This window comes from Monodon monoceros, unplaced genomic scaffold, assembly GCF_005190385.1.
Source record: "Monodon monoceros isolate NGI ecotype Baffin Bay Population unplaced genomic scaffold, NGI_Narwhal_1 Super_Scaffold_2, whole genome shotgun sequence".
Lineage (NCBI taxonomy): Eukaryota > Metazoa > Chordata > Mammalia > Artiodactyla > Monodontidae > Monodon > Monodon monoceros.
The window spans coordinates 39,938,746-39,964,865 of NW_021703776.1; the positions used below are offsets into that span (position 1 = coordinate 39,938,746).

Sequence of the window (26,120 nt, forward strand, 5' to 3'; positions counted from 1 at the left end):
ACCATAATTCAAAAAGACACATGCACCCCGATGTTCACTGCAGCACTGTTTACAATAGCCAGGACATGGAAGCAACCTAAATGCCCATCGAGAGATGAATGGATAAAGAAGATGTGGTACATATATACAATGGAACATAACTCAGCCATAAAAAGGAATGAAATTGGGTCATTTGTAGAGACATGGATGGACCTAGAGACTATCATACAGAGTGAAATAAGTCAGAAAGAGATAAAAACAATCATATATTAACACATGTATGTGGAATCTAGAAAAATGGTGCAGACAAACTGGTTTGCAGGGCAGAAATAGAGACACAGATGTAGTGAACAAATGTATGGACACCAAGGGGTGAAAGCAGGGGTGGTGGTGGTGGTGGGATGAATTGGGAGATTGGGATTGACATGTATACACTAATATATATAAAATAGATAAGTAATAAGAACATGCTGTATAAAAAATAAATAAAATAAAATTCAAAAAAAAGAAATGAATGTAATAGTTCATGGGGAACTTCATGGGGAGTTAGTGCATTTACAGAATTCAATCATGTTGTTAATTTGTTAATTAACAATTTTAAAAGTTAGGTTTCTTTTTTTTCTTTTTTTTTTTCGGTCCGCGGGCCTCTCACTGTTGTGGCCTCTCCCGTTGTGGAGCACAGGCTCCGGACGCGCAGGCTCAGCGGCCATGGCTCACGGGCCTAGCCGCTCTGCGGCATGTGGGATCTTCCCGGACCGGGATACGAACCCGTGTCCCCTGCATTGGCAGGCGGACTCTCAACCACTGCGCCACCAGGGAATCCCAGTTAGTTTATTTTTAAGAAGTTAATATGCACCTTTAAATTTAGGTCTAACTTGCTTTATTTAGGAACTAAAATCCAACATGGAAAGAAAAACAGCTGGAAGACCAAATTCACTCTCCACATCTCAGTTTTTATGTACTAAAGTATTGGACTTACTTTTCTAATTACTTTCTACCTTTGAAGAAGCCATTACACATTTATAAAGATTTGAAAACGTGAAAGTGATCACCTGGGAGTGATAACTCAGGTAGAACAGTTTTAATAGCAAGTGGCTATCATTGATCTGATATGATTCTAAAGGAATGATTCTTTGGGGCTCTTAAATCTGTTAATAGTTTATTTTTGTTTCTGTTTTTTAAATTTTGTTTGCTCCCTCTTTTCCAGAATCTGAGAGAACGAGTATGGCATGAGAATAGGAATATTTAAATTCTAAAATGAAAAAAATATAATACTTAGAAAGGGTCAAATTCCCATCCCAACTTGGGAAAAGGGTTTTAACTAGACACTGGGCTAAGAAAACTTTAACTTGTATAAGTTTTGGGGTAAAAATATCCCAACCTGCACAGCCTGTCCTCCAAGGGATCTATCCAACTGAACGGTCAGGAATGCGGAAGTCGTCAGCTCATCCCTCGTGGCATTTGCTCCTTGCCTGGTGGAACCAAAGTAAAATAAATTAGTTTGTATTTAAGTTTTAAGATCTTCTAATGTAGGCATTTCAAGCAGAAACTTAAGTTATTATGAAAGATCAAGAAGAAACCAGCTGTTTTGACATGAGAAAGCCATAGAAGTTATTGTTTTTTTAAAGTACTTAACTAACACTGAGCCATGAACTATCCCATGTATTGTTTAGAACTACATATGATAAGTATCTTTAATCTCCATTTCATAGGTCCATTTTTAGTACCATAATTACTCCGCTAAGTAGTCAATTCTGTCTGATTTCAAGTTGGAGGTGCCTATTTTGGGAAACCATCTTCACAGTGAAAATAATCCATTTGAGTAGAATACGAGCCAAATCTCTTAGGCTGGATATTAGAAGTACTTTATCTTTCCATGAATATTTGGTGATCATAGTAACAAATGTGTGGACCCAGAAAAATCAAGAAAATAATCATCAGAAGTAGGCAATGGTGAAGCCCCATTTTGTCATTCTAGCAATTCTTTAAAGGAATTTTTAATAAAACCGTAAAAGAAGCTAAACTACCAGTGACCCAGATAAGGATCAATGAATCGGGTCTTCCCTGGTGGTCCAGTGGTAAAGAATCCGCCTTCCAATGCAGGGGACACAGGTGCGATCCCTGGTCGGGGAAGTGGGATCCCACATGCCACAGGGCAACTAAGCCCATGCGCTACAACTACGGAGCTCACGCCTCAATGAGAGAGCCCGCATGCCACAATCTACAGAGCTCATGCGCCCTTCAGCTGGTGCGCCACAAGTAGAGAGAGAAATCCTGCACACCGCAACTAGAGAGAAGCCCACGTGCTGCAACGAAGACCCAACACAGCCAAAAAAAAAAAGAGTCAATGAATCAATTCATCCAGTTCATTTGCAACTTCTCTTTCTAGGGTGGCTTGTGGTTATAACTCCAATCACTGGCTTAACTTATATAGCAACCTCTGGGAGATCTGCTTGTTTGATGACTTTGTGGGAGGGAAAAGCCAGTGAAAGCACTGAGCATTGATTGGAGCCACTCCTCCTATCTTTGTGTGACTAGAAGAACACTAATCCTGGAACTGGATTTTGAAAATTCATTATATCCTTTCTTCTGAAGGTTTGAGAGTGAGCTACCTGTTCCATACCCAGAACAGGTTAACAATAGCCTCCCAACCTGGGCAACACACACAGACACATCCCCCAAAACACAGAATTCAGGGAGTACGTCTCATTTATCTCAGAATATTTCATTGAACCAACAGAGTCAAGTGATTGATATAAAAATGTTCTACAGTGGGGTGCAAAAAAACGGAAGGATACGCTCATGTCAGGCATATGCTTAAAAAAATAAAAAATGCTTTTCATAACAAAGGCACCCATAAAGATACAGTCTTTTAAGGCTAATAGCCTAAATTTTCCATGAGCTTATCATGCTAGCAAACACTTCCGGGAGCCACTGGGAGCACCGGCTGGGGTGTAACACAGAGCTGAGGAAACACGAGGGTCTGTTATCGTCTGTCCTTCCTTCCTCACATCTGCAACTTCTTGGATGTTTCTTCATTTCCTTTTTTTTCTGCAGGAAAAAAATTCAACTAACTAATAGACTACATCACCAAACTTTTGTCACCATTTTACTATTTTTTTTCCTGGAGTATTTCAACCAGCAAAACTGAAAACCCTCACCAAACTTTTGCCGTCTGACACTCTTAATAAATATTTCACTGTTCATCTCGAGCCCTTCTTCCTCTTCATGTCAAAGTGACTCATGCTTCCATCCACACAGATTCAATCCAATTTGCTTTATTGATCTATGACCCAGGAGGTCAAGGACTCCACTGCAATCAAGATACAATAAAGTTGCTCTTCGCCTCTAATTTTGAAATCCTGTGCCTAGGGGGGAACAAAGCAATCTACTTTGATATGATTTCTTCTTTATAAATCTGTGGCGCTTGTTACTCATTAAAAATAAATGCTGCATGAAAATGGAATTTACTGCTTCAAGTGACTCATCATTGCCATTGTTCAAAGTTTGTTCACTTTCAACTACTTGACATTTCAGAGAAAGATCACTGCTGAAATTATTTTTCTCCTATCATTTTAGAATATAAGTGGTTTCAGAAATAAAGAGACAAAGTGATTTAATTCTAGTTTGTCACCTTCAACTCTGCTTCTTGGATTTAACCTATTTACATCCCTGCATTGAAATTATCACATAAACCGGAAAGCTGTTTAATTTGAAAGCTAGTCTTCGAGAGGCATTTTCTAAATGCCTCTTTGCTACCTTTTCGGAAGTTTTCGAAGTTCTGCAAACCATACAATATTAACAAACTGACATATTTAACATCCATGATATTAAATGACAAAAACTCACAAGAGGACTCAAGCACCTAACTTATATTCTTGATATCTCAAAAAGTCATACATTCTCATCACAGAAACCTTGAACACATCAAACTGAAAGAAGAAAACTAAATGACCCCCTCCCCCAGCCCCAGTCCTAGCCCAAAGGTCATGACTATTAAAAATGTGACATATTTTCATCTTGTTTTTCTCTTTGATTTCTTTACAGTGAGGACCAAACTTGTCCTCCTCCTAAGTTCCTTATCTCAGCGAATAAAACACTACCCGCCTGTGCACATACCAGAAATCTGGGGCCACCCTTGACTCAGTCATCTTCTCCGTTCTCTGTAACCAGTCATTCAGATGTCAACTCGTTAATACTTTGCACACTTGCTCATCCTTTCCCTCCCTTACACTGAACTCTGGCCATATTATCATTCAGTTGGATTACTGCAACAAATTCCAAATGGCCTCTCTGCCATCAATCTCCCACCAGTCCATTCTTTAGATGTTAACCAGAATAATTTCTCTAAGATGGAAACCAATCATGTCACTCCCCTGTGTGAACTCTTTGACTGGCTCCCAATGCCCTGAAAATAAAGTTCATCTTCCCCAGGATAGTTACAAGGCCATTCACTATTTAGCTCCTTCTAATTTCTCTAGTTTTATCTTTTGCTCCTTAACTTTGCTCTAGCCATACATCATTACTAACCGAGTAGAGCACGATTTTCCCTGCATTGCTAGGAAAAACTTCCCTATGTGCTTGCTTTCATCGTTCCCATTTTTGCTCCCACTTAGATGTCGCTTCTAAGAGCCCTTCACCGATAGCCTAGGAGTTAGCTTGAGTGTCTGTCCCTAATTCCCCAAAAATCACTCAGCTTGGTTTTATCTTAAACCTTTCATATTTCATTGAAATGCCTGATAACCATCTTTCTCTCTTTAAAGTATAAATTCTTGGGCAACGTTTTGGGTTTTTTTTTTCACCACTGTATCTTTAGTATCCAGCTCAGTGCTTGGCACATAGAAAGCGCTCTATGAATACTTTCGTACGATTGAAGGAATAGCTACTGCGTTTAAAATTTACGACCTGATTTAATCTGTTTTAGTTATATCCACATAGCTATTGATATGGATTACAAATTGCTAATTCCTCAAAACATTCTCTTGAATTACTTATTTAGTCTTTCTTCTTTGATCTGAGTGCTACAATTAATTATATTTTTTACATACCAAAAAGAATTAAGAGGAAGAACAAGAAACAGAATGTAAAAGAAAATCTGACTCGGAACAATAAATTTATCCCTACAAATGCCACGCTTTGCACACACTTCTCTGAATTAAAATTTTAGAAAAGGAAATTGCAAAATAAGGACACAGCTTCTACCAAGGTATAGCTGCACACAGGCCTTAAAGAGAGCTGCAGATCAAGGTGTGAAATGTTGCTTCACCAGTTACAAGAGTTGTGACCTTGGGTTAAATTACTTAACCTGCCTAAGTCCTCCTTCCTTTTTTTTTTTTTTTTGCGGTACGCGGGCCTCTCACTGTTGTGGCCTCTCCCGTTGCGGAGCACAGGCTCCGGATGCGCAGGCTCAGTGGCCATGGCTCACGGGCCCAGCCACTCCGCGGCATGTGGCGTCTTCCCGGACCAGGGCACGAACCTGTGTCCCCTGCATTGGCAGGCGGACTCTCAACCACTGTGCCACCAGGGAAGCCCATCCTCCTCCCTTTTTTATCTTACCTTTCACTTGAAAATAATCTGGTTGTGAGGAAGAAAGATAATATATGGCAACATCTAGCACTTTGCTGGCACAAACATGCTGCTCAAAAAAATGGTTACTATGAAGATGGCATCTTAAACATAGAGCTAAATAGCTAAACACATTCATCTGTGACAGGATATGATGTGACTGTGGAGTCAGAAATGTCCCTGGACACAGTGGTTCTCATTAATGCCACAGTGTACATTAGAATCTCAGGAGTCCTACCACCACCTTTATTTGGTATAAAGTGGGGGCCAGGCGTTTGGATTTGTGAAAAACTGTCCAGGTTAGTATGCGCAGCTAGTGTTGGGAACCACTGCCTAAGGCAGTGCCCGTCAATCATTAAAGCGCATATGAATCATCCTGAGATCTTGTTCAAATGCAGGTTCTGCTTTAGTGGGTCAAAGAGAGGGCCTGACATTTTTCTAACCAGCTCCCTAGTGACGCCCATGCTTTTGGTTCACAGACCACCCTTTGGGTACCAAGAACTATGGGATAGGGAAAATCATCTCATCTCCTTTACTTGGTTAAGCTCAAGGCACTGGCCAGTATAAGTGTTAAGTGGTCACACTGTGTGGACAGATGTCTCTGTCATCTGGTGGGACGCTCACCAGAGAGAAATGTCACGATATCAGCAGACACCTAAGTCTGCATACGTTCAGTATGTTCCCTGAAGATTGCCATCACCATGTAGGCAAAGGCAGGATCCTGCTTCACCCTTGCACCTTTGGCCTACAGCCCTCAGCTTTAAGATCTTCTTTGAAAATTCTTTTTATTTTTCTCAGTCTTCTCAGAAATATTCTACTTTTCCTGATTTCACTTTAAAAAAAGTTTGAGAATCCCACATTGCATGATTTGTTGCAGAATCCCCATCCCTTTGGAAGAGTCCAGCATGCTATGTGTACTTCACTTACTTGGTTGGACACTCCCATTGGCACTGACTCTCTCTAAGTAAACTTAACCTTCAATTAACTCAAGTCATTATGCAAAAACCATACGAGATATGGATGCAATGGCATTTTTCTTCATTACTGCTATGAATTTCATGAGGACAAAGAATAAGGATGCAACAATTTGAGGTCTCTGGAGTATGAAATAGAATCATAAATTATATACATGTCTTAGAGGATTTGCATCATTGAAATGTTGCAGCTCCAATCAAGATGGGCTCTGTGAATTTTAACAAGAAGACATGGCACCTGATGCCAGCTGGAGTGTTAGCTTGCATAGGAGATGAGTTATTCAACTGTATATCCACTAAAGGAACACTACCCTTGGGCTATCAAAACCTTTCTCCTAGATTAGAAAGGATGACACTTATCTAACCCCTCCTGCTTGTGGACAGCAGCTACAGAATACAGTCAAAATCATATCAAAAGAATACTACTTGCATGTTATACAAACCTCACTGGTGTATTTATAGGATAATTCTACCCCCTATTGCATGGAATTTAATGAAATTTAACTTTGGAGCAAAATGTGACCTCTACGGAACTTGAGATCTTATGAAAGAGGGAGACTTACCAGGTGTAGATAATCTGTCCTCTGGGATAAGTGTAGAGTATAATGTAGCAGTCACCACCATAGAATTCACCATACGAGTTTCGGTCAATTTCGATCCTACCATTGTTTTCTACACGCCAAATCTAAAAGTAATGAAATATGTGTACCCAAATCAAAATTTTCTTGATCTAATGATACTTCTCAGAGGTTTAAAAAACATTTTGGTTTAGATCTGTCATTAAGCAACTTTTAAATTACTTTTCTAACTAGTTTACAAATTAAGCAACAGGAAGAAATTTTTATCCATTTGGCAATTTGGTTATTGACTTTTTAAGCGCTTCTAGTTCTTTTGTACCCTTCACAGTACTTAGCTCAGTTCTGAGCCTGTTGATCAATAAATACATATTGTTTGATCGATTAGTGAAAATAACATGACACTCTAGTGGAATAACAAACTGAAATATTCCGCTCAGAAATACATCTCTTAACGTACATAAAATCTTTCATCAGTTTGGAAGTAATTTTTTAAAAATTTCTTTTTCCCTGTGTTTTAAGCCATGAGACTACTGTTTTCCCAGGTAAGAGTGGCAGATTGTGACCAAATAATAAAATTACCAATTGCATGACTTCTATTTTCAAAAGCCACCATCTAGGCATGAGACTGATTAAGATAAAAGCAGGTAGAACTAGTTATTTTCTATTTCCTTATCCTCGTCACAGATTAAAGGCACTTTTAATTAAAGATTAAAAGTTGGAGAGATGAGAGTTGTAAATGAAACGGGAAAGTTAACACTTGACTGAGAGACTGCAGGCACTATGTGTGCGAGCACCGTCCTGCCTGGGTCCTGGGGAGGCTCAGGATGGACCCTTTGCTTTCAAATAAGGAGATAAGCAAGTGCAGAAGAGCAGTGCAGAGTTTTCAGAGAGCAGCCTTCCCATGCCATCCCAGAGGAACAACGGCAGCATGGCCTGGCTAAACCCAAAAACCTAGAGAAAGCCCTGGATGTTAATATCCCTGGGATGGCATGGGAGGGCATCTCAGAGATGCTGTGCCCTAACATGGAGACTGCAGCTGGGACACACTTGGTGCTGGGAGCCACGTTTGCCATGGGGTCTGCTGGCTGTGTTGAGCTCCAGAAAAGGATGTCTGAGCAGGAGACAGACCCAGCCCCAGAAGCTAATACCCCTCTGACAGCAATCATGGTCGGGGGCGGGGGCGGGCACTTCTCCCTTTGCAGTTCCCACAACCCCTGCACAGCTTAGATTCACACTTCATGTCTCTGAAAAGAGAAAAAACTTTTAAATCTTTTTACTATATACTTTGGTCCAAGCATTGTGATAAGCTCTGGGAATAGAGAGATAAATTATTCAATTCCCTCCGTCAAGGAACTGACAAGAGGTCTGGGAGGAGAAACCTGTAAGTAAATGAACAATTCTGTGGTACTTATATGATAAATTCTATGAAGAATATTACTTATGGCTTGAGCACAGAGAAAGGTCATTTCAGTGTGGAGGGAAGGCTTCTCGGAAGAGGGGCAGCTTGTGACTTAACAGAGTTACAAAGGAGGAATGGGAATGTTAGCCAGATGGCAGAGGGGAAGAGTGCTCAAGGATGTGGAAGGCTGAGGTGCAGAGAGCAAGGGTCAATCATGGAGGTCCGGGAGGCCCACCTGAGGATGGACGTTCCCAGGAAGACTGTGGAAAGCCAGCAACATATTCTAGAATAGAAGTGACATTATCCAGTTTCCCTTAAATTAGATGACCCAACAGCAGATTAAATGTCAAGAGATTTTAGTTAGGGAGAATTCTTAGGAGGGTTTTAACAATTTTTGTCAAAAAATAGCAATAACCGGGCTTCCCTGGTGGCGCAGTGGTTGAGAGTCCGCCTGCCGATGCAGGGGACACGGGTTCGTGCCCCGGTCCGGGAAGATCCCACATGCCGCGGAGCAGCTGGGCCCGTGAGCCATGGCCGCTGAGCCTGCGTGTCTGGAGCCTGTGCTCCACAATGGGAGAGGCCACAACAGTGAGAGGCCCGCGTGCCGGAAAAAAAAAAAAAAAAAAAAAAAAGCAATAACAAACAAACTCAATTTGAATGCTCTAAAAATATCTGTGATTTTGGCACATGACACATGCCCAATTTGCCTTTGTGAATGCCTCTACAGTGCAAGGGAAGGACAAACTTATGTAGTGGGTGCTTTTGGAGCAATGCGCCCTCACTGGACAATCCCAGTTGCAAGAGCAGGAGCATTTCTGGACCAGGAAACAAGATGGAGATGGCTGGGTTCCATGGAGGCCTCTAAGGTGATAATTAGGTGATCTTGCACAAATCGCCTAACTTCTTAGAATCTCAGCACACACGCTGTAAATTAGGACTGAAGGCCAGACAACAGCTCTTCCAGCTTTAAACTCCCTGGTTTAATACACAGTCTTGAACCATTTTTATTAATAATAAAAATTCACAATTTACACAGTTTGTAGTTTCCTGAAGTTATATTTCCACATATCTTGCCATAAATGGGCCTGACAAGGACAAACAAATGAACAAAAACATGTAAATACCTCCACTTTGCCAGAACCATCATCCACCATATTATGCTGGGCTGCCATTGTTGGAGAACTGTGTAATTTTGAGGCGTCAAATGGAATTTGTTTTATTTGAGCCACTTTTTCTGTGACATATACTTTCCCAAAGCCATCACTCTGATCTTTATCTCTCCAGTCCTTAAAGAACTGTTTGAAGATTGGTGTTTCACCTCCTTCTGGAAGAACTTGAATCTGAAATTTAAAAAATAATAATAATTATCAACAGAAAAATAAGAGACTAAGGAAAAACATTAATCTAGTAGTGGAGAAAAAAACTGAGGAAATGCAAAGATGATCCTGTTTTTTGTGATGACAGATGTAAACTTGGAAGCTGGGATCCTTAATTGAATGCAAAAGGGAAGGTTATCAAATACGAAGCTAAAACAATGCAACCTGGCTTTTATTTTTTCTTACAGCTAAAGTAATTGCCACCGAATCTCGATGTTTGAGAGAAGAATAAAGTTATTTTGTATGTTATCATTACAGTCAAATAAGTTTGACTGTTTTCCTACACTAGGTTCATAAGATGTCTTGTGACCTAAAAGAAATGATCTCGTTGTGTTACTTGTGCCAGGACATAAAAATGAAGAGCAAGGATGAGGCTGAGCGATTCAGAAAAGAAGAGCAACTATCCAGTGTCTATGTTGATCTCCATGAAGGCAAATATTCTCTGGGCATTAGTCCATGTCTATACAAATTGCTCTAAGGAATAACTGATAAATGCTCTCAGCTAATTCAATTGTGGTCGATCATCTTGACTTAAAGGCTATGGAGGAAGTGGATGTGTTCTTATTCTCATCACAAAGTCCCGTGGAAGGTCTGATCTCCAACTTCTGCAAAATTCCATCCTCCACACAGATGTGGTTCTAGGGACGCATGATACAGCATGGCACACACGTGAGAATGACTTCCGTGCATACGTTATTTTGAACCAAATTCTTTCATGAGTTTTGTGGCGATGTCATGAGCTCCCATGTATAAAAACATTTCTTCTAGCCAGTTCATTTCTACACATACCTGAGTATTAGTAGAATAATGCATTTTTTCTAGGAATTCTTCAGCTGTCTTCATGGCAGCCTTTCTCTCCTGGCGATTAGCATCTCTACCTAACATGCAAGATATATGAAAGAGACAGAATTTCAGAGAAGCAAGGTACTATATGATTAAGAAATATTTGTGCACCAAAAAATAAACAGAATTATAATTGAATTTAACTACAACCCTGAAAGAATAGCAAAATTTTCCTAGTATACTAAATATATCTAACAATATTGTAATGAACACTCGGTATAAAAAAGATTCTTTTTATAGTGCCCAAAGGCTTTCTTTCTCCCCATCATCCCTGGTAAATAATGCTGGTAGGAAGAAAATATGGGTTTGATGTCTGCATTTTACAGATCACGCAGAAATGTAAGATTTTTTTAAGTTAGAAAAGATGTTTTATTGACCTTTCCGAAGAAAAATGTATAAATCTGAAGTACATCAACAATACCAATGGCATTTTTTACCTTTCCATACAAAAATCTGTTTTGCAGCACCGTGGTCCAAAATGAAGCATTCTTCAGAAAGCAGCATCGCCATGGAGAAGGGGTTTTCTTCTGCCACCATGCTCAATTTCATGGAGCCACTGGCATCTGAAACCTAACATGAAAACCATGAGCTTGCTTGGGGATGATCAATACGTTCTAAACTCTTTGATCATGGTGATGGCTGCACAACTCTGTACATGTAATAAAAACCACTGAACTGTACACTTTAAATGGATAAACTTTACAATCTGTAAATTATATCTCAACAAAGCTATTTCAAAGAAAACAAACAAACAAAAAACCCCATGAGCCCAGTTATACCCTTAGAAAGGCTTTTTTAAAGTCCTTTGGGGTTAAAAGTATTACTAATAAAAAGTTAAGTTTCAACACAGAAAATAATAATGATAATAATAATGGATAAGGTTTGTGGTGATTTCATATATACTAGGCACCACACAATGAACTTTAACAAGATTATTTCTTAATTTTATTAATACAATAATCTTTTAAATAGGTAATAACCTTACACTCACGGCACACACACAGAAAGCTGAAGCTTAAACATTCATTCATTCAACATTTACTGAGTACTGTCATATGCCAGACACTGTGCTAAGGAAGGCATTGATACATTACAGTTTATGCTTACAGATTTTTTTCAATATGGGGCCTGTAATTTACCTCCATTTATTTAAATACTTTGTGTAAATTATCAAAGTAAATATCATCTGTCACAAATAAAATTGTGTCACAAGTAAACTTACCTAGACTCTTGAAGTTTGTAAACGACTACAGAATATATATTTTTTTAAGTTTCAGGGGATCTTACAAAATTTGCTAAGTTAGAATTCATTGTTTTTCAAAGGCCTGGTAGGCTGCAAGGTAATCCACCTGGGCGCTTGTTAAATATGCAGATTTGAGGGCCCTACCTAGATCAGTGGTGGGGTTTTGCAGCACTGTGGTAGGGCTTGAATTCTGTATTTTTAGACATTGCCCTACGTGACTCTGCTTCCCAGCTCTGTTCAGCAATCCCAAATTAAAGTATTTTCAAAAGAACTTTAGAGTTAGATGTATGCAATACATTAAAGATCCACTAGAGGGAGCATTGTTTCAGCATTAACATGTTCACATTTTAAAATATTTCCCTTGTCCCATAATGCTGTCCAAGAAGGAGAACAGCTTTATTTGATGATGTGACACAAAAGATATTTGTTAAACTGTTGCAATTGGGTTTTAGAAACAGTAATAAAAAATAAGCAGCAACAAAGTCTTTAGAATAACAATTTCTGTGTGGCTTATATTAAAATTATCAGTATTTAGGAGAGGTAACCACGTTTTCCTTTGTCATCTAGGAGGAAAAGAATCTACTTCCCCTCCCATTCTACAAAAAGGAAGTTATTCTATACAAGTTAGTAACTTGATCTTCATTTAAAATCACAGCGTGTCTGAGCCAGAAGGTCCCTTTAAAGAGCAGCAAATATAATCCCTTCTTGTAAGAGATGAGAAAACTATTCAGTTCTGCAGGGAGATTAAGGTCTGCCCCAAATCACATGCTTAGAAAGTTACAAGGGGAGGGAACGCTTGAAGGATCCCATCTGAACCGTCTCCTCAACTGGTACATCTTGTGGATTTTGTTACCCTGAACAGCAATAAAATCATAAAATTGTGGAGTTGGAAGGAACCTGAGTAATCTTCTAATTTAATCTATCTCTCTCTCTTTTTTTTTTTTTTCAGATAAGAAAACTAAGACCCAGAATGGCCATGTCTTGCCCAAGGTCACCCAGGCAGTCCTTCCCACAGAGCTGACATGGAACTAAGTCTGCCAACGCCCAGGACAGTTTTTACCCTGTTTCCTTCCAGCGGTTTGATTTGATAGCCTTGTGCTCATAACAAAGAAAGCCTTCATGATGGCTAAACAGGATATTTTAAATAAGGGGATGATTTTATAGCTTATTAAGATTTTATAAGAAAAAGCTTACAAAGTTTTTTTACTTCATGAAGGAAACATTTTATTGAATGTAATGTATCAAAACAGATTGCTGCAAACTAATACAGCAACAATATATAATTTTATTTAAATCACAGCAAGTTATTATTCGCTGTTTTTAATAAAAATTTTAAAAGTAATAGAAAGAGGAATTTAAATAACTATGCTAGAGCAAAGAACGGATTCTGCCCACACATTTCTCTTTGAGGGCAATGAGGAGAAATGCCATCTGTAGCAAAGAGTCCCTCCCAGTACAGGCCTCCCCAGCAGCTTCCAGTCCAGTAAAAACAACAGAACTCCCTAACAGTGAACCCACCATGTAGAGTTTAGCCATTTTCCTGTTAGTTATGTCTGCTATCATGTCGTCATCCTCTTCTCCATCCCTAAGCTCCGGCTTTTCCCCTAAAACCTGGGAAAAAAAGTACACAAATAAAAGATAAAGACCTCTCATTAATGGTGCAAAGTTAAAAAAAAAAAAAAAGTAAAACAGCTTACATTTCTAAAGTCATAGATTATAAAATACTGGCAATCAAAATGACCAGGCTCAGACATGTCTCACCAGTCATATTAAATTGTCATTTTACCATGGGTCATATCAATCAATGGCATTTTAGTAAACAGTGAGTTTGCAGGTGATGTGAAGGAGAAAGTGAAATCCCAACCTTGAAAGTGTAGGTCTCCGTATTATTGAAAACTAGGAGGAATTAATTAAAATTTGAGTTCTACGTTCAGTTCTACAACAGAATTTCTTCCATGACCTCTGCCTCTAGCAGCAATCTATAGGCTTTATTAATTTATTATCACAAAGACTTGGTCAAAATTACTATCTGAGGGTAGAGTACTATGATCATTACTGATTTAGACGGAAGTGTAAATTAACCACACCATGCTTTGTTTCCTGCTGTATTTTTGGCATAGAATAAATGAATGTTGAATGAATGAATGCATTTATTTATTCTTTGCATATCTGGTGCAATCCAAAAGTTCAAGTAAAGCATTTGGTAGAAAATACATTTGAATCTGCTTTGAATTTCTGTACACCAAAATCACAAAAAAAGTCTATAAAGCACCTTAATTAATTTAATTAATTGACAAATATCATAGGATGTTAAGGATGGGAATCAAATATAAATTTATTGAAAACAATGTGATTTTTATAACAATACATAGATATAAATTCAAGTTTAGAAAATACAAAGAAGCTATTCACTTAGATTCAATAAATATTTAATATACAATGAGATTGCTTGCATAATGTGCTTTATAGTCAGTATTCCTCACAATATATTATGTGAAAATATATACTGCTGAATACCAGACAACAATAAAAATGTATATAAATTCTAATCCTTGCATGAGCACGCCACAGCCTCGAGTTTAGAAATACATTAAAGACTTATTTCCTCTCAGAATATGCCCATCTTTTTGTTTATACAGTGATCAATAAAACCCTTTAATTACTGACCACACTAAATGATTATAATATAGTTTTTCTTTTTTTTACTAAAAGTAGGATCAAGACAAAAATTAAAATACAACCAAAAGTGCTTATTTTTAAAAAGGTTTTACATATGATGATGTAACTTATAAGAGCAGTGAAAGGTCTCATATACCCTTTAGAAATTCTACTTCAACCAAGACAGTAGTTTGGAATCAACAGTTTGGGTTAAGGACATATTTAATACTGGGAAGTCTCCCAGTGGACCAGGTCTGAGATTTGGGACATACTCGAACTTTTAATTTTCAGACAACAATTCCCATATTAGCTAGGGATCTTAGCCTCTCAAAGGACTGTAGCATAGTTGGGAATTGAACCCAGGGAATTTACCAGAAACAGGCTTAACTCCAGAGGTACAGGGAGGCTGTATATTGTCAGATATCATTTTAAAATTCAGTTCAACAACTAAGCATTTACCAAACACCTCACTGGGACATACAAAAGAGTTTCCAACCACCCTGCACAACCCTTACAAACTTTACATCCTTCCTAGAAAGAGGAAAATAGTTTAATACGTTCACCTTATCAACTATGCCACACATTTTGATCTTTGAAATAAACTGTAAATACAGCCTTTCTTTTTCTCTACAGGTAGGATAATGCCTAAATTTTAAAAACCCATTTTAGGTTTCTCAAGTGATGAGCATTTAGCTCATGTAACCCTTTGTGTATGAAATAACATATACTTTGACAATCTAAAGAAGAAGGCGAAGAGAGAACCCTTACCTCAGGATGTTCCATGAAAGTTTCATCTATTGTTCTAGCCAAGTCCTGCCACTCCAGCTTGGAGCCCCCCTTTCCTTCAATTATTTTCTATAAATTTCTACTTAAAAGTACCAGCATCCTCTAACATGCTCCAAACTTACCTTATCTCTCCACAAAACTGACCATTCTCAATGCTCTGTTTGTGTCAGTGAATCTCTATTCCTCTATTCACCTGGACTTAAAATCATGTCGTTAGTTTTGAATACCTCCTGTCCTCTACTTTGAGTCTCCTAGCCTCTTAGTCATTAAATTCTCCTTCTTTATGATGATGTTTAGAGTCACTGTTTCCTATCTACATTCATCCCCACCCTAATGTAGTTCTTCATCACCCAAGTCACGGCGTATGCCTACTCCTGTCAATTCCCTCCTGCATTCAGTCCCCCCTCATCTTTTCATCCGGAAAGTTATCCTGGACAATGGCTGGAAGGCCCATCTTATTTCACTTTACTCCAATGCTTCAAGAATATGACTCCAGATAAAGATTTATATCTTTTATCTGCAGCAGTGATTCTTAAGGTTCAAGGTGCTCAAGCAACATCTGAGTAACTTGATAAAATACAGATTCCCAACTGCCAGCTATTAAGTCAGTGGATCTGGGGTGAAGCCCAGGATTCTGCGCTCCAGATGATTCTGAACTGGATGCTTACTGACAGAGCCCCAACTCTTCTCTCTGGATTCCAAGGCTCCTCAAGAGGCTGGATGTGACCTACTTGGCATTATTTCCCAGCATCTACCAAGTAGCCTTCTCTAATCAAGCTCATGTTTCCCATGTCCACTGGGAGCCATGCACTTTCCTTCCCCAGGGCTGTACCTAATGCTCTATGTAACTGCTACCTAGGTAGACTGGCTATGGCAGAAGCAAAACTGAACAATTATTCTTTGGTTGATTCAGTTAATTATAATTAGCACAGTAATAGTTACCACTCACTGGATGTCTACCATGAGTCACACACTGGATCAGGAGCTTTAGACACATGTAATTTAAATCTTATAAGAGCTCCCATTAACCAGATACTGTTATTATCATTTTTACAGAAAAGGTCACTGATGCTCAAAGAGGCAAAGCAATTGTTTTCACAAAGCTGCTAAGTGTTGAGACTGAGATTCTGGTATAGGTTCCTTTAATGCCATTTCTGTAACTTTTAGAATAATTGGTTGCATACTCTCCTAAATCAAGAGAAACTAGGCAAGTCTTTGAAATGGACAAAAAGATTCTTTCCCTGGATGGTGTCTAAAGGACCCTTCTGGTGATCTGATGTTACAGAGGTCTGCACCTTTCCTTCTCTTTGAGTTATATTTTAATCCAGTAGAAGACTGATAGTAGCAAATGATTTTGTCCACAGAGATGCACAGGAATTTTGTCTGGTGGAGATGAAACTAATTTCTGCCATGTGAAAGAGGCCAGTTTTGCAGTTACTAGCAAATTCATTTCAACACTGCCCATACCTTTGTCTGTTCTTTGGATCCTCTTTGAACTCATTATAATATCTTAGTTGTTTTCTTAGTGAATGACTTAAATGACATCTTTGACATGGTTATTTTATATTTGTCTGAGATTCATGATTTTACTTCTTTGAAAACTATCCTTTAACACATAGTACCCCACTTGTCTAAACCACAGATATTGGAATCTATTTATATATTTATTGCCTTTTACTACGTTGCATGTATTCAGCTAACACTTTTCAAGTCCATTATGTGCCACTCTAAGTCCTTTAAAAATGTAATATAACCGATGCTTACATGTTACTATGTACCAGACACCATTCTAAGCACTTTACATTTATTAAGTCATTTCATCTTCATAACAAGCCTATGAGGTGGCACCGTTATTATCCTATTTTATGCCTGAAGAAACAGACTAAGTAACTTGACCAAGGTCACGCAGCCAGTAAGTGACAAAGTCGGGATTTGAACTCTGGCTCCAGAGTGTGTGTTCTCAACTAACAGGCTGTACTGCCTCTTCTAGATACTTCAAAAGATCTTCACTTAACTGTTTAGGCCTTGTATCTGGAGATAAAGCAGAAGTTTTTTCATAGCAGAGACTGTACAGGGGCCACGTTTATTTCTCCCATTCGGATCAGAACAATGCCAGCAAATACCACAGGTGGCACGCGTCCTATACACTATGGTTACGGTGCTCTACCTTCCTCTCCACGTAGCTTTCATCTTTCTCCAAATCCTCTCTGTCTACTCCCCTTTCCTCTTGGTTCTGCCTATGCTGTGGGCATTAAAGGTCAAAAGAGAGAAGTTCTCTCATCATATCAGAGTGCTGTGGAAGCAGGCAGCCCTTAAAGAGAAGATACAACAGGGTGCAACAAACATGAAAGAGCTACCGAAGAATGTAAAATAACAGAGCAACAATACTTCTTTACCCATAAAACTGTCAAAGGTCAGGAGAAAACTGACCGTATCTAGTGTTGGGAAAGATTCAGTATTCTACCAGGTATCCTGCTGAGAAGGAAAATTCTTAAAAGTGATGGCCAGTAGGTAACAGAAACCTTAAAAGCATACCTATCATTTAACCCAATTATTCTATTCTAGTAGCTTATTCTAAAGAAATAATTTAAATGTATGCAAAAAATTAATTTAATGAATATTCACCACAGTATTATATAATATTAAAAAATGCAAACCACCTAAATGTCCAACATGGAAGGAACTGATTAAATAAATTAGGCTACATCCGAACAATGGAAAACTATACAGTCATTATAATATCAAAAATTAGTTGATTATCAGGAAAATCTTCATAACATTTCAAATAAAAATCTAGATTTCAAGCATTATCTACGGTATGAACTCTTTCTTGTAAAAGCACAGAGCTGCATATGTGGAAACAAAGATTAGAAAATATTTGGTCACTCATTTTTCAAAGGTGGGACTTGGGGTGATATTTTTCTCTACTACAACTATATTTTGTAAAATTTCAACATGAAACATGTATTTTTCTTAGTAAATAAAACTGTAAAAACTTACATTAGAAAAAACGCTGACCTCTTGAATTTGTTTTGCTCCCCGTAGAATAAACTGCAGTATTTTATTACTTCAAATAGAGATAATATCACTTCATTTTAACTTACAGTCTACCTTAGGCTTCTGCCTCAGCCTTATCCACTCAGTTCATCAAAGGATAGTAAATATTACTGGATTCCTAACTGCTCTAAGACATTTTGATCAGAGAAGCATTTGTTAATGTAAAGACCTAGAAGGAGCCAGCAGGGGCCCAGGGTTCTTAAGTTTTTAGCTAGGAAATTAAGTGGCTCCAAAGATCGCACAGTCTATTTTGTTACAGATGGGATGTGAATACAAAAATGGGAGCATCTATATCTTTTCCTCTCTGTTTTGTCAGTAACGCAACGGAAACGCTTAACAACGTTAAGTCACTATTCCAAGTACGTTAAAGAGGTTGGAAATTTGCGGAAATACAATTTTGTTCTCTGCCTAAATAGACCTTCTTTCCCGCTGTATACTCTTTGCCTTCAACAGGAGATCAATTCAGAATAACTCAGAAGATATTTATATTAAATCATTAAAGCAAATACACAATCCAACTTTAGATTCACAATCCTCTAGCTTCAGAATTTCTGGGTTTTCATGACCTGTGCCAAGCCCATCCTCAGCGTCTTGTATGTTTCTTCTATACGACCCACTGTGGCTTTGTTTTAAAACATAAGTTGGCCTATGTGTAAATTTGTTTTCTCAGAAAGAAGGACGAAGCAGTTAAAAACTTTGCCGTATTTTCATAATCCTTATTGAATTTTCACATTTGCAATTGTTTTTATTTTGAATCTTTTAGCCAGCCCCACATATTTTGGATACAAAATTCCAACATTTGCAACCTTGCTCACACAAGATGCATTTTCCCTCCTTCTGATGTCTGACAGAAAAGTCGAGATGCTTGGACACTCTACAGTAAGTAATTAAAGTGAACAATAAGAAAAGAGGGGATAATACGTGGCCTGGAGGAAGAACAGTACATAACTCAAAACTCCAGGTCACCTGGGATCAAAATGATCTACCCCAGTGTCAAGTCCTACCGACGTTTAACATAGAGTGTCTTATGTACTTCCCAAACCAAGTTCATCTTGACAGATGAGGAAAATGAGGCTGCAAGAGGTTAGGAGTTTGCCTTAGGCCCAAATCTTATAAACACAAAGCAAGGATGTAAACCCCAGGGCTTCCAACTCCTACTGCAGTGCTTTATATAGATAATGAGACATGGCACTATTCTTATCTTAATTATTTTACTGTAAACGGCTCTGCTTCTTTTATCACTAAAAACAGAGTAAGCTTCCAGGTTCTAAGAGATAAGATTTTAATTACTCAGTAGTTTTTGTGTCTTATTTCCTTTCCCTAACTGGTAAAAAAAATCAGTACATTTCAAGCATATGGAAAGAAATTGTTAAAGTGAAGTACAGCTTCATAGTTATGGTGTGTTTACTACAACGCATTTTATGCCTTTGGTAAGACTACTATTTGATAATAGGGAAGAAACACATATAAAATGATAGGCAATTCTGAGAAAAGCCACGAACTCCTTTAGCCAGCTCCACTTAATCTGGGTATGGTTCCAACATTTGCTCTCCTGCTTTCAGTGATGTGCTTCCCCGCCTTTAAAATACTTTTACCTCTTTATTGATATGTCAAATAAAGGGTAATTTAATACATCAAATAGTGGATAAAGTACTTTAGACTGAGAGAAAGCATGTGAAATACATATTGGGATAAAAGGACAAACTGAACCAAGCGTCTGCAAAAGAGGGTTCGCTTCATTATCTAGCTCAGGGCTGTCCAATAGAGTTTTCTGTGACTGTAATATTCCATATCCGTGTGTCCAATACAGTAGTAACTAGCTACCTGTAGCTACTGAGCACCTGAGATGTGGCTTATGTGACCAAGTAACTAACTTTTAAATTTTATTTAATTTTAGGAAATTTAAATCAAAACCTAAATAGCCACATGTCTCACAGATGCTGTATTTGACAGTGTAGCTCAGCAGGACGCAGAGAATGCTGTGGCCTTGGGAAACTCATCATGATGCAGGTCTGAACCTCAACATTACTGTAACATCAACGTATTAGAGATTAGATTTAGAGGGTCAAACTCATGAGAAAGTTTACTCATAAATTATTATAATATGGAAAGTTAATCCACAGGTTACTATTACAGAAAGCTAACTTACAAGTTTCTTTAACATGGAAACCCAACTCACAAGTTATTAAAATATGTAAGCCAGAACGTCAACTTTTTAAACTACAGCAGCTGTTTTTCACTGGCTGCATATTAGAACCACCTAGGAGTTATGATATAGAGCACTCAAGTTTGAATCCCATCTGCAGAGATTCTGAATGAAGCCCTGGCACTGTGTATTTGAAGAGCTCCTAGGGCCTGGTTTGGTGATATGATTTAAACCTTTAGTGGCTTCAGCTCTGTGAGCCTGGCTCACTCATCTTAACCAGCAGGACAGGTCCGCCAAGTCTTTCTGATTTTCACGTACCTTCACATAAAGAATTTCTCTCCTGGAAAAATTAGCAGGCCTGGTAGTCTGGAGGCTGCCCTGGGTCAACTCTTAGGTAAAGATTTTGGGCACTCTGCTCTTTCTGGGGATTATTAAACCCTTCTATTGTAAGATCTCAAAGCCATTTGGACATTTGTACCCGATCAGTGCTTGAATGGACACTTTCATCATTGGCCTTTGGGGTTCCTAATCTCTATGCTTCACAGTGGGCAACCCCACATTTGCCTTTTTGACAATCCCTTCATTTGCTGAGATCAGACAACCTGAGCTGGATGGACCCACAACTAAGTGACTCTGTGACCTTATTCTCATATTTAAAATAGTATGATAAGTAATACCACTCACAATGATTATGATGATTAAGTGAGGTAAATAAACCTGATTCACATATAACATTTAATGAGATTAGGTGGAGTTTTATGGCAAGAGAGTTGTGAGTCTCCTCTTTATCTACATAATTAAGAAAATTTCCAAGCAGCAAAATTTAATGGAGCAAACTCAAAATGGCTTTCATATACTCTGAGGTTCTTGAAAAATATTTGCATAACTTTTATACTCACATTAAAAGAATGTATTTTCTTTCAAAGAAAATGTCTACCCCAATTACCCTGCACCTAATGCCTCCATAGTATGGATGAAAGGTTGAATGCTGACACTAAGAGATATGAATGGTCAAGCCAGCCCACTGAGTGCAAAAATTGTGCTACAAAAGCTATTACTTATGATATGTAATAAAATAGGTATGATTGTCAAAAGTGTGTAGCAAAGTTTTGGAAGCTATAAAATAACTTCCCAGCAGATGAGATTCCCATCTCTCTGCATATTTAAGATTTGCACACTCTGGAATGAAGATCTGCCATGATCTGTGAACCACAGGTCTCCCATTCCCATTCCTACATGGGCAAGTTACATAGTCCCTCTACGACTTACTTTCTTCATAAAGTGAGGATGTAGAGATGCTACTGGTGCCCTGCCCATCTCACCTTGGTCTACCTCAGAGGTCATCGCCAGATAATTTCTTAAAGGCCAAAGCCTTCTGCTCTCTGTCTGATGGCATTATCTGGCCACCAGGCTGTACTGTATCTACATATAAGGCAGGCTAGAGGTTCTGGGGAGTTAAAACCCAAGGAGTGACCCTCAACAAATGAGGGATGGGAGTTACCAGCTAAATCCTGCAGCCACCTTAGCCTTCAGTGGGCCAGTTCTGAAGTGTTCTACATACAGTTTCTCAGAGGGCCCCTCAGGGACTAAGCCCCAGTTGTCTGCAGCAGTAAATAACTTATTAACAAACTATTGCCTTATTTTACTTCTACTCCGCGCTTCCAGGATCATCTTCCAAATAACAATCTGCTCCCAAGTCCTTGTCTCCAAGTTGGCTTTTGGAGGAACACAGACCAAGACAGGGGATAATAACTGTATCCACTTCACAGGGCTGTTGTAAGAATTAAATTAGCTCATCCATGTATAGCCCACAGAAGAACGCCAGTCGTATAGTAAACACTGAATGTTTGTCCTGGGGGTGCTTCTGGTGGACCTCCTCTGCAGCAAATAAAATCCATGACAAATTTGCTTCTTAGATTATGGAATTTCTGTGTCAATGATGAGAAGCACTTGCATCATATAAAGAAAAATGCAGCTAGAAAGAGTAAAAAGTGAACAGAAAATTCAGCTGACCAGTAAGCCATTTGCCCTTACCCTTGTAAGGCGTGACAAGATGAAATTATGCTGTCACCTAGCAATGGAGCACCATGACAGTGAATAGCAGAGCAAATGATATGCAATTGTGGGGCATTTGCTACTTGCTTTGGAACAGTTTTTAGTCAACATATTTGTCTTGTCCACATGTCCTCTATCAGATTTCATCAAAATTTATTTTTAGTTTTGGTTGGCTTTTTTAGTTACCAGCCTTCATTGAAATAGAGCATTGATATTTAATTTCACAGTTACACATGGTATAGGACTTCATTTCCCAGTATATTTGTATGGCTTTTTTGTGTACAGATACTAACAGATTTTCTGTTTAATAGTACGTTAGTACCTGTTTTCTGATTAGTAAGATGTTATGAAATATCCAGAACTGAGGATTTCCTATTGAGAGTTTCCACTGAGAGGATACCGTATTGACAAGAACAAACCATGCTTTCCTGACAAATCCTTCTTACATATAAATATATATATGTATATATATACATATATATACATATATATACATACACACACACACACACACACACACACACACACACACACATATCCAAAACAAAGTAATTGTAAAATGGTGATGCACTGGATACCCTTGCAAAGATAACAGCAATTCTAAGAGCAATAACAACACTTTTGCATTTGCAGAAGTACTGTCAATATAACCCAATTCCATCACAGTGCGATCCTTGGCTCTGGATAAACATGACTTAAAATCACAACCTAAATGGCCTCTATCTTAGGGAGCTCTTTCCAATACGTGAACACTTTTCCTCATGATATTAAACAATAATTACAAAATAAATACTAAGGAGTTGTGAATCATTAACTCTTGAAAAGTCAACCTTCTAATATCTGGGCTTGGCTAATTCTTAGCACAAGATGTTAAGAGGAAACATGTAAAATTAATATTACAGTGAACGATTATTATATATTTTAACTATTTATTTTACAAAATGAATGTCAAGGAGTTGTGAATCACTGAATCTTAGAGATCTGACCCTTTGATATTTGAGTTTGGCTAATTCTTAGCACAGGAATAAGAAGAAATTGACCTAAAATTGCTGAAAGAAAATATAGTCTTACTGTAAGTCTTTTTTTACTATATATATATATATACATATATAATCACTAATATTATAAGAAACATGAGGAGAAATATAAATAATAGTGAGACTAGAAACTTGCCATTCTAGTTTAATATTTGTGTTAGCTTATCATTTCAAATATAGAAAAAAATCCACCCTTCCATACAACCCATATGTCTTGGAATTGCGTTATCCTGTTGATGGGTTCTATCACTGTTCCCTCACTTCAGCTGCAAACTAAAGGAGAAATGACCTCATTCAGAAATGCTTGCCAAGTAGTATTAGTTTGGACTGATTATATAAAAGTGACATCTTATCAGTGAGGTCACAAGTCTTCAATGTTGAACTTGGGTGTGACAAAGTGGAAGATTATTTGAAAAATTATCATCTTATTGTTGTATATAGTTAACTATACTTTTACTCTATTTCTTATCTTTGTTCAGAATATTTCTACTTCCCCCACTGGATGAATTGGTGAGGAACAAAATGGATATCTGAATTAAATACTAGACATCCAAATAAAAGATTCATTAAAATAAATGACAACAAATGAATGGTGCCTTGAACAGTGCCTGGCACATAAAGTAAGCTTCAGTAAACGGTAGATACGAATAGCTACAGCAACTATAGTGCTCTTGGAAGCATCGTAACTTTGCAGCATGCGCTACTCGTCACTATAATCTTTGGATTTGAGGTGTGTACTAAGTATCATTGCTGTAAAGCAAAACAGGGGAAATGATTTAATTACAATGCAACAGATATAAGAAAAGGAAAGATTTCTATTTTCTGGTACCTCTGATACTTCCTCTCTATACGTAATATGAGGGCTAATCTAGAGAGAGTGGCAAATATTTTGGACCCCTTTACCTTAAAATTCTTTGAATGGTAAACCCATAAATGGACCTTCTCTCTCCACTTGGCTCTCATAATAATGTTATTTCAGACAACAAATTCTGGTGAACGTCTCTGATGTGCCAGACACCATGTGATATAAATAGGAAATTCCAAAATATGTCAGACATTGTTCAATTTCCCAAAAACTTACAAAAGGAGGCTGGAAAATAAAGGAGGGATAAACAAGGAAGCTAAAACTAACTGGATAGCACACAAAGAGCAGTGTACCTCTCTCACAAAATGTTTTTTATTGTCTCTTAGTGTTAAAAGTGTTTACTGTGCCTATTGACCAAATTAGTATCTCAGGCAACTCAAATTTCCATCCTCACAGAGTTGTGACTAACAATGAAGTAAGAGGGCAACAGAAAATAACTTAATGAGTGGTGTGTGTGCGTTACAAACCCACAAAATAACTATCATTTACATTTAAGGAGCTCAAAACACCCATGTTTATTCCCTGATGCTAAAAAGCTGTGATTTTGATTCTTATTTATACTATTTTCCTATAAATCTTTAGACCCTTTAAAAATACTGTATACTCACTGTTCCAAAATGCTCATGAAGGGGGTTTTCAAAACAGCTCCCTGGGCTTCCCTGGTGGCGCAGTGGTTGAAAGTCCGCCTGCCGATGCACAGGACACGGGTTCGTGCCCCGGTCCGGGAAGATCCCACATGCCGCGGAGCGGCTGGGCCCATGAGCCATGGCCATTGAGCCTGCGCATCCGGAGCCTGTACTCCGCAACGGGAGACGCCACAACAGTGAGAGGCCCACATACCGCAAAACAACAACAACAACAAAAAACAGCTCCCCGACTTCTATTATTGGCACTTCTTTGGTTCATTTGATACTATTTTACAAAGATAAATGGGGATTATCTAATCAAAAATCATCCCCAGAAAATAAAGTTTCTCCCATTCTCTATGGTATAATTTTTAAAATGACTAAGCATGATTCAAATACACAATGTTATTTCAGTTAAAAGATTAAAATATAACGCCATGTAAATCCAATAAACTCAAGGTTATGCTATGAAAGCAAACATTTCCACAGAGAAGCTTCATGGAATGTTGACAATTCTAAATTTCCAAATTCCTGCTTGCTTTTTCTTCACCTTTTGCTCTACATGCTGAAACTGTATTACTATTCCAGTGCTTAGATGATTAAATGTTCAAAATCACTCCTGCTTTAACTTTCTGTAAATTTAAATTGTACAACCTTGGGAAGTGTTAGCACCACCGCCTTTGATGTTAAGCATTGATGTTAAGGATAAGACAAATATATTGGGTGATTTCAAAAACAAAGTTCTACATCTGTGTAGTTCCTTGGAGTGCACGGAGCACATTCACTTTTTTTTTTTTTTTTTTTTTTTTTTTGCGGTACGCGGGCCTCTCCCATTGCGGAGCACAGGCTCCGGACGCGCAGGCTCAGCGGCCATGGCTCACGGGCCCAGCCGCTCCGCGGCACGTGGGATCTTCCCGGACCGGGGCACGAACC

At 38.2% G+C, this 26,120-nt stretch overlaps 1 protein-coding gene across 4 annotated transcripts in view; it reads right to left on the bottom strand.

Moving 5' to 3' along the window:
- SCIN (scinderin) overlaps nt 1–26,120 on the bottom strand; it is an 80,772-nt gene that overhangs the window by 21,795 nt on the left and 32,857 nt on the right. For all 4 annotated transcript variants that reach the window (XM_029234232.1, XM_029234233.1, XM_029234235.1 and 1 more), the window contains 6 exons: nt 13,476–13,568; nt 11,152–11,284; nt 10,661–10,749; nt 9,620–9,835; nt 7,082–7,203; nt 1,361–1,451 (listed from right to left, as the gene is read on the bottom strand). In XM_029234232.1, coding sequence (XP_029090065.1) covers nt 1,361–1,451; nt 7,082–7,203; nt 9,620–9,835; nt 10,661–10,749; nt 11,152–11,284; nt 13,476–13,568 — 744 coding nt within the window. The remainder of the gene's footprint in view (nt 1–1,360; nt 1,452–7,081; nt 7,204–9,619; nt 9,836–10,660; nt 10,750–11,151; nt 11,285–13,475; nt 13,569–26,120) is intronic.